This window comes from Balaenoptera borealis (genome assembly GCF_965194805.1).
Source record: "Balaenoptera borealis genome assembly, chromosome: 5".
Taxonomy (NCBI): Eukaryota; Metazoa; Chordata; class Mammalia; order Artiodactyla; family Balaenopteridae; genus Balaenoptera; species Balaenoptera borealis.
The window spans coordinates 82292329-82306702 of record NC_138862.1 but is presented as its reverse complement, the minus strand read 5'-3'; the positions used below and the strand labels follow the sequence as shown (position 1 = coordinate 82306702).

Genomic DNA, 14374 nt, shown 5'->3' with positions numbered 1-14374 from the left:
GGAAGATAGGAGACAGCAAAAACTGGGGAATTGAGGGATGCATGATGGGAGTGGGCACAAAGTGTGAAGAGCTGTGCATGACATGTTAATTCCATCCAGGAAACGTCTACCACAGAAGATGAATTAAACAACCAAGTAGACAGAGTGACCAGGCTAGCGGACATCAACCGGCCACTCTCATTACCCACATTAGTGCTGCTGGCACAAGTGGCCCATGACAGAGAAGGCTTGGTTGTAGGGATGAAGCTATGTATGAGCCCAACAGAATGGATGCCCACTCATCAGGGCTGATTTAATTGCTGAATGTACAACTTGCCCCAGATGCAAGTTGTCATGGCGAGACCAACCAACCACTTGGTGGTAAGCCAACTACATGGATACTCTTTAGTCAGCAGGTCAGTGATTCATCTTGACTGGAACTGACACATATTCCATGTGTGGGTTTTCCTTTCCTGACTGCAGGGCTTCATTTTCCAAAGACTTCAAGAGGATCTGAGCCAGTAAAATAAGAACTCACATAATATTGCATCAGACCAAAGGACATGCTTTAAAACAAAGGTGGTACAGAGGTAGGCATATGACCATGGATTCCCTGTTCCGATCAGATAATACACCACCCAGAAGCTACTAGCCTTCCTAATAGAATAATGGAATATCTCTTAGAAGGTATTACTGAGGTTCCAGCTTGGAGATTATATCCTGTGAGGATGGGGTACCATCCTCCAGGATGCAGTTCACATCCTGAATCAATAACTGTTATCTGGTACTATGTCCATAACAGGTAAAATACAAGGTCATAGGAACCAAAGACTGAAAGTAGAAGTGGCCCCATTTATCATCACGGCCAGTGACCCACTTGGAGAGTTTTGTTTCCTGTACCAGAAATTAACACCCTGAGATCTAGAAGACATGTTCCTAGAAGGGAAATGCTTCTGCCAGAAACACAGTAAGATCATTTTAAAGCTATATGTGCCCATTCAGTCACTCCTGGCTTTTTGTGTCAAGGAAAGGAGTCCCCCCACTGGCTGGGTATTTGACCCCAATCGCAGGAGGAGGCAGGACTATAGATAGAACATCAGCAGGGCTACAGAGAAAACTTGACCAACATAATTAGCAAGCTCGATCTTAGAATAGCATCCTAGATTCATCAAACAGAGAATACACATTCTTTTCTAGCACACACAGCTGTTTATAAAAACTGATAACATGTGAAATCAGAAGAAGTCTATTACACAAATACAAAAGAGTTGATAGCATATGGATCAATGGTTTCCAAACATCTTTGATCATGTACCTGCAGTGTTGCAGTTTCCCTGGGAAGCCGACTCTGAGATGGAGATGAGTGTGCAGATTGTTTAAGGAGGGCTCTTGGGATTAACACCTGTGAAGGAGAAGTGGGGGAAGCAGGAATGAGCAGAGAGAGAAGTTCAGCTGCAATTGGATACCAATGAAGGCCCCAGCCCAATGTCCTTGGGGGCTTGCGAGCTATGTCAGCCCTTCAGAGTTGGGGCAAGAAGATCAGGTGCTTACACTCCTGCATTGGGCAATCATTGAATAAAAGCTATTTTTTAAAATTAATTTTTATTGGAGTATAGTTGCTTTACAATGTTGTGTGAGTTTCTAGTGCACAACAAAGTGAATCAGCTATATGGATACATATATTCCCCTCTTTTTTGGATTTCCTTCCCACTTAGGTCACCGCAGAGCATTGAGTAAAGTTCCCTGTGCTATACAGTAGGTTCTCATTAGTTATCTATTTTATACACAGTATCAATAGTGTATATATGTCAATCCCAGTCTCTCAATTCATCCCCCCCAACAAGCTATTTTTGGAAGAAGTTGTGACCTTGAGCAAGGCAATCCCGAAAGAAGGCCATTTTCTGGTAACACCAACTCGGAGAATAAAATTTTCATTCCTAAAAGAGGATCTGTGTAGCACATCACATAAATTTTGAGTATACATCTCTAATACATAATAATAGGATGTTTATAAATTATATACTTTTACTATTATATTGACATATATGTATATTTTAAACACAATAACATAGAAGTTTATAAAGAATGAGATTGTGATGAAATAAACAATGTATTAAAACATTTTGCATAGGTGATGGTTTCATACTGCTATTCACTAATATAAGACACAATACACACTTAGGGCAGGCAGGCTTCATCATGAATGGTAGGTTATAAGTCAATATTTCTAATAATCTTCTTGATAATTTCAATTTTTTGGCCAATTTCTTACCTGATCTGACTCCTTTGCTTGCATTATTTGTGTTATCTTCAACTGTTCTTTCTTTCAAAGACTATTTTTAAGGGTGCTTTCTTTGAAGGAATCTTTTGTGAGGGTTAATTTAGTTAAATTAAATAATTTAGTCTAAATATCCACTTAGTCCAGCATACATAATTTGCAATATTTCTCAATATGCTGGAAGCAAATGTAAGAGGGAGGATGCCACTGTCCACCTCTCTACATTTTGGAACTCGCCCTCTTCCCTCACGACACTCCGTTCCTGACGTGTGGCTGTCTGAGACACAACCTGGTGAGGACAGCAGTGTTCTTATCTACATGAAATATTAATAAAGATTAATCTCTTATTTTTTAGACAAAAATAAGTAACAAGAGTAGTTCTAAATATTTTCTGTCTGCACCTCTATGGATCCTCTTTCACACTGTCTTCGGTAGGGGCACCCCATTTTAGAGATCTCTGATCTAGTGAGCAGGTTTGTACACCCCAGATCCAGCGCCTCCCTTTCGGTCAGTGCTGAGAGATATTGCTTCTTGAATTACTCCTCTTTCCATCTTTCCTTCTGATAGCACATACTTTGTTAGTGTTTTTATCTCTAACCGGGTAGGAGTCAATTTGAGGTTTAAGTAGGCCTGTGAGACTGTTTCCTACTAAGTTGATGTAATCCTTTCTGCTATCCCTTTGTCCTTGTGGTCTAGTTTTTAAATTATGTTCAGGTTCTTGGTGGTGTCTCCATGAATTGCCTACAACAATTATATGTGAAACATAACATACAAGTTTATTAGCAATTCAACATCAAGTTGAAAAACACATCACACTGGCAAAAAATTGTTTTTCTTAAAACAAGAAATCCTGTTTAATGAGATTAGATTCTCAAAGCTGCCTGTGTGTCAGAATGACCTATGGCACTGAGAAAAACAAAACCAAAACAAAACAAAACCCACTCATTCTTGGACCCCACCTGCATTACTTAGGGTCAGCTGTGAGGAATTAAAGAACTACAATAACAGGGTCTTACCCATGATGGGAGTTGATTTCTCTTTCACACAAATGACTGTTGGAAGGCAGAGTAGCAACTCTGCTCCATGAGGTCTTGGGGGACCAAGCTCTTTGCAGCCTTCCTTTCTGCTATCCCTAGGGAATTTTGTCCTTGTGGTCCAGTATAGTGGGTTGACCTCCAGCCTTCACATCTATGTTCCAGGCAGCAAGATGGAGGAAGCGGAAAAAAAAGAAACAGGAAAAGGATGCATATCATCTGATCCTTAAGGTAGTTTCCCAAAATCTGCCATGTGACACTGCCACTTACATCCTGTTGTCTAGATCTCGGTCACATGTTCACAACTGAATGCAAGAGAAGCTGACAATAATACTGTTTATTCTGAACAACCAAATACTCAGCTAAAAATTGAGAAGTTTATTGCTAGAGAAGAAGAGAAACTTTGGGAGACAGCCAACAGTCTCTGCCAAAACTTACAAATCAGCGACTCTTTAGGCCTTGGCGGTCTTCAGGAATCCAAGTGCACTTATGATTTGGCTGGAGAAGGTTTTGCTGTACCCCATCCTAAGGATCTCATATTATGTCCAGAATTAGCAACTGCTAATTGTGCTCTCTTAGAGAAGGTGGAAAGATGGGCACAAGGTCGATTGCATCAGCTCTGTGCCCGTCATTTTATCAGATGCTTTCAGGCATCACTCAGCTAGGCTATTTTAGGTTTGGTGAAAGAGAACAAATAAATATTACAATTAAAATACCCTGGAATTCTTTTGACAAGAATTAAAAGCCCTGTTCATCTCTCTCACGTTCCTCTTTCTCAGGGTGCTAGAAAAAAAAATACTAAGAAGAACAGACAAGACGTACAGTTGACCCTTGAACAAGGCTGGGGTTAGGGGCACTGACCCTTCTCCCAGTCTAAAAATCCACCTATAATTTATAGTGGGCCCTCCATATACACGGTTCCTCAGTATCTATGGTTCCTCCGTATCAGCAGATTCAATCAACTGTGGATGGTGTAGTACAAAAGTATTTACCATTGAAAAAAATCCATGTGTAACTGGACCTGCACAGTTCAAACCCGAACTGTTCAAGAGTCAAATGTAATCTTTTCTAAAAATTTGGTCCACTGGAGACACCAATCTAAATGGAGACTTTCCCTCTACTTTTGTCAACTTTGTTTAGAGAGATACTTACAGCAATAAAGAGAAGAAACTGTTTTGGGGCTTGAAACCTCTACACAGTGTGCCCTGGAAACAATACAGGGTGTTGCACAACTCCACAGGATACTGTTCACATTATTTCTATGTGAATGGCAGCCCCTTGGAGCATGGTATAAATGGTGTCCCTCAGAGTTGTGTAATGTTGCTGTCCTGCAGGGAAGCAGTGTAACTTGTCTGTTAATCTTGAAATACACGTAAACTGGCAAAATAACCATGTGGCATTGACAGTACTAAGAAGAGTCAAAGACTATTCTGTTCTTGAAGAAAGCTGTTTTTAAACATAGTCCAGAGAACTTGATTTATATTAATTTCATCAATGGCTACCAAGAGGGTTCAGCTAATCTAGTGAATCTGCAATATTTCTGAATTTCTAGGTGTCTATTTTAAAGACAAGTGTAAGACCCTAGAAATTCCAGGTTTCTACAGTGCTGTGGAATATGATTTGCATGCACATTTCTGTCACATCATTAATCAGGGGAGTTTAGGATCCCTCACTTTCTTTCTTGCGAGCACACCTGTGCCTGCTGGAAATGAATAAGTAGATAGCAACCGCAGCTGCACGGTGGCTTTCCTGATTTAAGGAACGTCATTAGTCTCGTCTTTAAAGCTGGAGTATTATGGAAAAGCTTCAAGGGTGCCTCTAATATGTAGCTCTTGTCAGAGTCAATTACCATTAGAACAGATTTTTAACATGTCATTTAGAAGGTGTTTTTTTAAAAAAAGATAGTTTTAAAATTATTAACAACAACAACAACAAAATAAGTCTTTAAGCAAGTGCATTTTCAATAATGGAATAGGATATCCTGGAAAGGTTTCTTCATATTAGCCATTGTTGTTTGTGGCACCCAACAGTTTGAATCAGTTTTGCCTCCTTTGACACGAAATAAGGATAACTGAACTCATGCTTCTTCTTCCCATTTTATATCAATATATAACGTATTGGTCCTTAACATTTATTGCGTCATAGACATGTCAGAGAATACAATGTAAGATATGACACCTTTTCTAAGCAATGCACTCAGATACATATACACAAATGTTAGCATAAAGTTTCAGGGATTATTGACTCAGAATCTATTCATAGACACTCTAGTTTCAAAACCCCAATCTAAAGGAGAATGTAGGACGAAAATAAGTTTTAAGAACTAAAAAAAAAAAAAGAACTCAAAATCGAAATCTACTCAAGGTCTAAAGAAGAAAAAGTTGATGTGTGTATGAATTTGAAATAAGTTAACATTAATTTGAAACTAAGACACTTTGAAGACAGAGTTACTATTTTCAGGAATTTTTTTCTATTGATGTCTTTAATTTCAAGGACCAATTTATATAAAATCCAGCAATACGCATCTCAAAAATTATTCTAAATTGAACTACAACTCAAAGCACACTCTAGAAGTTTTTTTGGTTTGTTTTTTACAATGGAAAACTTGTGCTATATTCCTTCAAGATTTCTCTATCAGAACTTTTGGTAATTTTGTTTGAGTTCACTGGTGAAAATATTGTAAAAAAACAGTTCATTTACATCATCCTGAAGGACAATAACCTAAGCCCATTTGTTTGTTTGTTTACTTATTTATTAACTGTATTAAGATATAATTCACATACCATACAGTTCACACATTTAAGGTATACAAGTCAATGGTTTTTAGCAGATTTACAGAGTTATGCAACCATCACCACAATAATTTCAGAACATTTTCATCAACGCAGAAAGAAACCCTGTACCCATTAGCAACCACTTCCTATTCCCCACCCCCAATCATTCCAGCCTTAGGCAAGCTGTATTCTGCTTTCTGTCTCAATAGATTTGCCTATTTTTTCATTTAGCATAATATTTTCAAGGTTCATCATGTTGTAGCATGTATTAGCACTTCATTTCTTTTTATGACTAAATAATATCCTATTGTATGGCTATTCTACATTTTATTTATCCATTCATCAGTTGATGGACATTTGGGTTGTTTCCAATGTGGGGCTATTATGAATAATTCTGCTATAAACATTTGTGTACAAGTTTTTGTGTTGACTAGCCCCTCAACATTTAACCAGACAAGGCAAAAAGTAAAAAGAGTTCTTATAACAAAATTATACAAAATTTGTTTTACAATAATTTTAGACTTGCTAAGATTTCATACCCAACATCACAAAGGCATATCATGACCGGGAAATGCATCATGACTTTATCACAGAATTAGAGGAGGTTAGATCCCTGAGATCTCTTCTTACACTAAGTCAACAACTTAACTACTTTCCATTACTTCTGTTTGACTAGAAGAGTAAATAAAGACCAGGTTGTGGACATCCGGTGGTCTTGAGGAAATTATTATAAAATGTTACTGAGCCCCTTGCAAGCAGCAAACAACTGTGCACATGGGCCTTGGACAGAAGTGTTATATTGAGCATGACTTGCCAAGCTACCCTGACCTCCCCATTCTGGTCTTAAGTATGTGGGTTCCTCACCAACTCCCAACTGTGTTTCGCCTAAACTTCAACCCTGTTCTGCCATTGATACTCTACCTCTGGCTACTGCCTCTGCCTCTCCCTGGGCAGCTTTCCAAGCTCACTCATAGAGGGTCACTCATAGAGACCCTCACTGCTGACTCTACTGCCAACCATCTTCACTCCACCTCTGAGACTCTGAAGTGAAATTTATCATAGGCTTCCTTGCTGGATAAATGCCCCTCTGGACTCTAGGTCTGTCAAGTGCTGTGCAAGATGCTCAGGGGTGCATGATGAGTGTCTGTTGAATGAAGGGTCCATACGATTTCCTATCAGTGTGACGTGTGTGAGGTTGAAAGGGCTCAAAATGAATTTATACATTTATCAGTGAATAATTAATGACATATTTCTCCAATGATCAAAGAACTTGGGAACCTCAACTTATTCCTGAGGCTCTTTCCTTAGTTACTATGGTGTTAACACAAGTTTATTCACTGAGATTGAAATAATTTATCTGATAGGGACAGATTCCCAGGCATAGGAAGCACATTCCTAAAGATCTGACCCATTAGAATCTTCATCAGACAGAAGACCCAAAGAAGAGTTTTAGCTGGCCAATTACTTCTTTTTGCTTTGCATTTCAGAGCAATCTTACTTTGGATCTTTGGATTTAGTTTCACTGAAATTCAGTGAGCATTACCTGATGCCAGCGTGTGAGGCAAAACCTGAAAGGCTGAATCACAATTTACTGCTGGGGGGTCCTGCCAAGCTTTGCCACTCTTTCAGAGGAGGGTTTCCCTGGGAAGCCAGTTTTTTCAGATAGTCACAAGGCTCCAGTTGGGGAATATCAGGATTCTGCCTGTGATATTTCTGCAACTTCTCTACCACTGTGGGCAACCCAACTGTGGAAGCATAGAACATGGGCCCACCCCTGTGCCTTGGCCATCCATACCCGTTTAAATAGACAACATCAATGTGCTCTGGGGTAGCCGCTATCCCTTCTCCCAAGATGCGGAATGCTTCATTGATGAGTGAATATAAGCAGCGCTCGAGGATCTCATCCTGGCTAATGATACGTGGTTCAATGTGATAGGTTTCTCTGTACTGTGTCAGAAATTTGGAAAGCCAGGGATTAGGTTTGTGAATCCTACCCAACGGCTTATCATAAAGGTACCAACCCTCACCTGTCTTCTGGCCAAATCGTCCTGATTCACAGAGCATATCAGGAATTGGGCAATATCTCCAGCTGCCTCGCTTTCGGGAAGGAGTTCCTGGAGGCAATGTAGGTCCAGTAAGACCTTGCCCTTTTCGGGATTTCCAACCTACATCCAACCCAGCAAGATCAGACACTCTAAAAGGTCCCATTTTGAAACCAAACTCTTCCAGCACCTGATCTATCTCCTCTGGTTTACTGCCTTCTTCCAATAAGAAATATGTCTGATTATAATAAGGCTTCAACATTCGATTCCCAACAAATCCAAAACAATTGCCTACAACTACTCCAATTTTTTTAATCTTTTTTGATAAATTCATAATAGTGGCAATGGTAGTGGGGGAAGAGTATCGGCTGGGAATAACCTCTAACAACTTCATGACGTGAGCTGGTGAGAAGAAGTGGGTGCCAATGACCAAGTGAGGACGATCACTGGAAGAAGCAATCTCATCAATGTCCAGGGCTGAAGTATTGGTGCACAAAAATGCTTCTGGCTTGCACACGGCTGACAGTTCAGCAAAGACCTGTTTCTTCAGGTTCCTTTCCTCAAATACTGCTTCAATGACTAAATCTACACCACTAAGCTCTTTCATAGATGTAGTTAACCTGGGTTTTGGTCCTGACCAAGGGTGGCCACTCTGCTGCATTTTGGACACTTCCTTTTGTAAGATGGAGGTTATTATCTTGTTTGCAGTCTCTAGCTGCTTCTTGTCTGATTCTACGGCAATCACAGGGATTTTGGCCATTGCAAAAGATATGGCAATGCCTCGGCCCATTGTTCCCAAGCCTGCAGATAAGAGTGAAAGAGAAAAAGAATGATTCAATGGTATTGGGAACTGAGAAATTACTCAGTGAATGGAAGGCTTCTGTGGAAACGTGGCATTCAAAGATACAAATTCAAGGACTACAAATGGATTGAATACTAGTTAAGGCTAGGCACTGTATTAAGTGCTCCAGAAGGTATAACAGTAAGTAGGATTCACACACACACACACACACACACACACACACACACTATTAGAAATAATAAACAAGTTCAGCAAGGTTGCAGGATACAAGATCAACATACAAAAATCAATTTTATTTATATATACTAGCAATGAATAATCTGAATATGAAATTAAGAAAACAATTCCACTTACAATAGCATTAAAAAGAATAAAATACTTCAGAATAAATTTAAGGAAGAATTGTAAGACTCGTACACTAATAACCAAAGAACATTGTTGAAAGAAATTAAATAAAACCTAAATAAATGGAAAGACATCCCATGTTCGTGGATCAGAAGACTTAATATTGTTAAGATGGCAATATTACCCAAATCAATCTGCAGATCCAGTGCAATCACTATGAAAACTCCAACTGGTTTTTTTGCAAAAATTAACAAGCTGATCCTACAAGTCGTATAGAAATACAAGAAATCCAGAATAACCAAAACAATATAGAAAAAAAAAAAAGAACAAACTCTTTCCAATTTCAAAACTTTTGACAAATCTACAGTATTCAAGACAGTGTGATACTGGAATAAGGATAGACACATAGATCAATGAGATAGAATTGAGAGTCCTGAAATAAACTCATACATTTATGGAAAATCAATTTTTGACAAGGGTGCCAATATAATCCAATGGGGAAAGAATAGTCTTTTTCAACAAAGGTGCTGGGACAACTGATATCCACATGCAAAAGAATTTCGTTGAACTTCTACCTCACACCATATACAAAAGTAGATCAAAGTGGATCACTCAAAGTGGATCAAAGACCGAAGTAAGAGCTAAAACTGTAAAACTCTTATGAGTAAATCTTCATGACCTTGGATTAGGCAATGGTTTCTTAGAAATGACACCAAGAGCATAAGCAATAAAAGAAAAAAAATAGATAAATTGGACATTATCAAAATTAAAAACTTTTGTGCTTTGAAGGACACAATAAAGAAAGTGAAAAAAACCCCATAGAATAGGAGAAAATATATGCAAATCATATATCTGATAAGGTACATGTATCAGAATATATAAAGAACTCTTAAACTCAACAATAAAAAGACAGCTCAATTTAAAATTAGGCAAAGGAATCTGCAGCAACATGAATGGACCTAGAGATTCTCATACTGAGTGAAGTAAGTCAGACAAAGACAAATATCATATGATATCGCTTACATGTGAAATCTAAAAAAAGGGTAAAAATGAACTTATCTACAAAACAGAAATAGAGTTACAGATGTAGAATACAAACTTATGGTTACCAGGGGGGTAAGTGGGGGGAGGAATAAATTGGAAGATTAGGATTGATATAAACACACTACTATATATAAAATAGATAACTAAGAAGGACCTACTGTATAGCACAGGGAACTCTACTCAGTACTCTATAATGGCCTATATGGGAAAAGAATCTAAAAAAGAGTGGATATATGTATATGTATAAGACTCACTTTGCTGTACACCTGAAACTAACACAACATTGTAAATCAACTATACTCCAATAAAAATTTTTTTTAAATAAAATAAAATTAGGCAAAGGATCTAATAAACATTTCTCCAAAGAAGATATACAAATGGCCAATAAGCATATGAAGAGATGCCTAACATCATTAGTCACTATGGAAATACAGATCAAAACCACAATGAGCTACCACTTCATACCCACTAGGATAGCTATAATTTAAAAAGACAAACAATAACAAGTTCTGGTGAGGATGTGGAGAAATTAATACCCTGATTCACTGCTGGCAAATTGTAAAATGGTGCTGTTGCAGTAGAAAACAAGCTGGAAGTTCCTCAAAATGTTAAACATGGAGTTACCATACAATCCAGCAATTCCACTCCTAGGTAGGTAGGTAGGTAGGTATATACATAACCCAAGAGAAATGAAGACATACATCCACACAAAACTTGTACATAGATGTTCATAGCAGCATTATTCAAAATAGCCAAAAAGCAGAAACAAGCCAAATGTCCATCAACATGGATAAACAAAAGGTGGTATGTCTCTCCAGTGGAATATTACTCAGCCATAAAACTAAATGGTGCATCCTATAACATGGATGAGCCTTAAAAAACATTATGCTAAGTTAAAGAAGTTGGATGCAAAAGTTTACTTGTTATATGATTCCATTTATATGACATGTCCAGAATAGGAACATCCATAGAGACAGAAAGTAGATTAGTAGTTGCCAGGAGCTGGGAGGATGGGCAATGAGGAATAACTGCAAATGGGTACAGGGTTTCTTTTTAAAGTGATGGAAATGTTCTAAAATTTTTTGTGGCAATGGCTACACAACTTTATGAATATCTAAAAACCACTTAAGTATACTCTTTTTTTGGTGACATTGTTACTATGTATTTAAAAAACGTTTTAATTGCGGTAAAATACATATAACATAAAACTTAACATCATAACCATTTCTAAGTGTACAGTTCAGGGGCATTAAGTACATTCACAGAGTTGTGCAACCAGCACCACCATCCATCTCCAGAATGCTTTTCATCTTGCAAAACTGAAACTCTGTACTCATTAAACAATAACTCCCCATTTTTCCCTCTCCCCAGCCCCTGGCAACCATCATTCTACTTTCTATCTTTATAATTTTGACTACTCTATGTGCCTCATATAAGTGGAATCAAATAGTATTTGTCCTTTTGTGACTAGCTTATTTCTCTTAGTAGAATAGCCTCCAGGTTTATTCATGTTGTAGCGTGCATCAGAATTTCCCACCTTTTAAGACTGAATAATATCCCTTTGAATATATATGTACCACATTTTGTTTATTCATTCATCTGTTAATGGACATTTGGGTTGCTTCCACCATTATTCCACTATTGTGAATAATTCTGCTATGGACATGATTATACAAATACCCGTTTGAGTCCCTGCCTTCAATCCTTTTTGATATACCCAGAAGTGGAATTGCTGAATCATATGGTAATTCTATTTTTAATTTTTGGAGGGATTGCCATACTTTTTTTCAGCAGCTGCAGCATTTTATGTTGAATTGTACTCTTTAAATGGGTGAATTTTATGACATATGTTTCATCTCAATAAAACTGTTATTAAAAATATGAGTAGTACCAACCCTCAAGGAACTTATAATCTAGTGGTGGGAAAGAAAAAAGTTCATAAATATCCACCCTTAAAGGTAAAATAAGCGATGAGAGAAGTTCAAATTTCTTTGGTGATTCAAAGGAAAGAGATTATTTTTGGTTGGATGAGTCAAGAAAAACTTCAAGATAAAGATATTTGAAGAAATATTTAAAGAAAGATCGAACTAAAACAGTGAAATTGGAGAAGTTGAACCACCCAGCTGGGGAAGGGAAAAGAAAAGTGAGAAATATTTTTTAAAAAAGCAAGAAGGATGGAAAATGTAGAAAAATTATTCGATGGCAAAGATGTTGCTATTTCTTTCCCACACCATTTCATTTTCTTCCTGAGCACATAGAAGCCTGTACTTTCTAGACCTCTGGTATCCTGGTAGGGCCTGTAACTAATTCTGGTCAAGGGAATGGGGAAGAGGGTGGCGTGGGATCACGACTGGCCCCTAAAATCTCCCACAAGATCCTTCATTACCACGTGGGTATAGAGGATGCAGAGAACAACTCTGGGGCTTTGGAGGAGACCCTAGAGCAGATGTTGGCCTGCAGGTCGCACCCAGCCCACTGCCTGCTTTTGTACTGCCAGTGAGCTAAGAATATTTTTACATTTTAAATAGCTGAAAATGAAAGAATAAGAATATTTTGTGACACAGGAAAATTATATCACCTTCAAATTTTAGTGTCCATAAATAAAGTTTTACTGGAATCAATCACACTGATTTGTTTTTGTATTGTCTATGGCTGTTTTTTTCTTCTTCAGCTACTTTAATTATAAAAATCTTTCATGTTCTCAAAAAAAAGGAAAACCAGAAGGCAACAGTCTAGCACAAAAATGTACAACCAGAAGATATTACCACCAACCAGGTCCGACAACTAAATCATGTTGGGGATTCTGAAAATAAAAGCACACTAATACAAAGTACTAAACCAGTGGTTCTTATATAACCAGGGATGGAAAAATGAGTCAGTAGGCCTGGAAAACACCATTCCTGAAAAAGAAGCACTGTAAGAATATAAACCATAACTCTACAATAAAAAGCCACCAGGACTTTCCATCCAGACATGGGTGAGTCTAAAAAGGTGGTGATGCCATCTACTGATCACATGATCTTTTAAGGAACTGTAAAAAAGCATAGAAACAGTAGGTAAAATGTATCTACATCTCATAAAATTAAAATTTCTCTGGCTAATTTATCTTTGTATTTACCTTTCTGCTTAAGACATGGAGGTCAGAAGTAACCCACAATGAACCAAGAACCATAGAATATTAACTATTCTTGAAAGCATAAAAACCAACTATAATCCTTAGATATGTTCCTTAAATTATCACCAGGTATTATTAATAGTGACCTCTAGTGAACACCTGTAATCATTACACCACAAGTCAAAGTCTCTGTGACTGCTTTCAGTATCATATTCAACTGAGAATGCAAGACAAAACTGGCCAACGGGACTTGTTAATTTCAGAAATACAGTAACTAAACTTTTTAATAGCCACAGTTTAAATGTAGAATGTAAGGTTTTAACGATTTCTATCTTCCATATTTTTAACGAGCCATAAAATTGTGCTAGGGTTTCTGGTTAAAGTGATTGCAAATTTGGACCCTAAGGTTAAATCCCGGAGGTTAATTTTATATCAGGTCTGTATTAGCCACATTATAGCTATAATCCACTATCCTTTTTACAGAAACCCTTCCAATTTAAGACTCTGCAAGTTGTATACTGCCAAAAATGCCCATGTAGATTTATAAGAGCAGTGTAATATTGATGTACCGTATTACTTCCATGAATTCTTAGCTATCTTGCCTTGCTTGATCCTAACAAAGGTTTCAAGCTATGAAATGCCGAAAGACAAAAGGCCCAAAGCCCGAGCTCCCAGTAAATCAATAGGCAGTCTTAAAAGTGCCTTCTGTAACAAGGCTCATACTGAACTCCACTGACACCAATTCTCCCCCTGTGACACCCAGGACTCTCCTCCCTTGATATGTGCATGAAAGGTGAAGAAGGACCACTGGAAATAATTTGTTTAGGATCTGTATCTTATAAAACATCCTTATAGATTAATACAATGACATCTTTCATATTAAAGAAAGTCAGTACAGCATAATCCAAAACTATCTTTAAATAGCACATTTAAGGAAACTAAGCCAAAAGACTGTTGCATT

At 37.7% G+C, this 14374-nt stretch overlaps 1 protein-coding gene across 3 annotated transcripts in view; it reads right to left on the bottom strand.

Annotated features, from left to right (window-relative positions):
- Window positions 1-4507: 4507 nt before the first annotated feature.
- EHHADH (enoyl-CoA hydratase and 3-hydroxyacyl CoA dehydrogenase) overlaps window positions 4508-14374 on the bottom strand; it is a 51992-nt gene continuing 42125 nt past the window's right edge. For 2 of the 3 annotated variants that reach the window (XM_082392948.1, XM_082392949.1), the window contains exon 6: window positions 4508-8908. In XM_082392948.1, coding sequence (XP_082249074.1) covers window positions 7647-8908 — 1262 coding nt within the window. In that variant the 3' untranslated portion in view covers window positions 4508-7646. The remainder of the gene's footprint in view (window positions 8909-14374) is intronic. The other variant, XM_082392947.1, reaches the window with a different exon arrangement.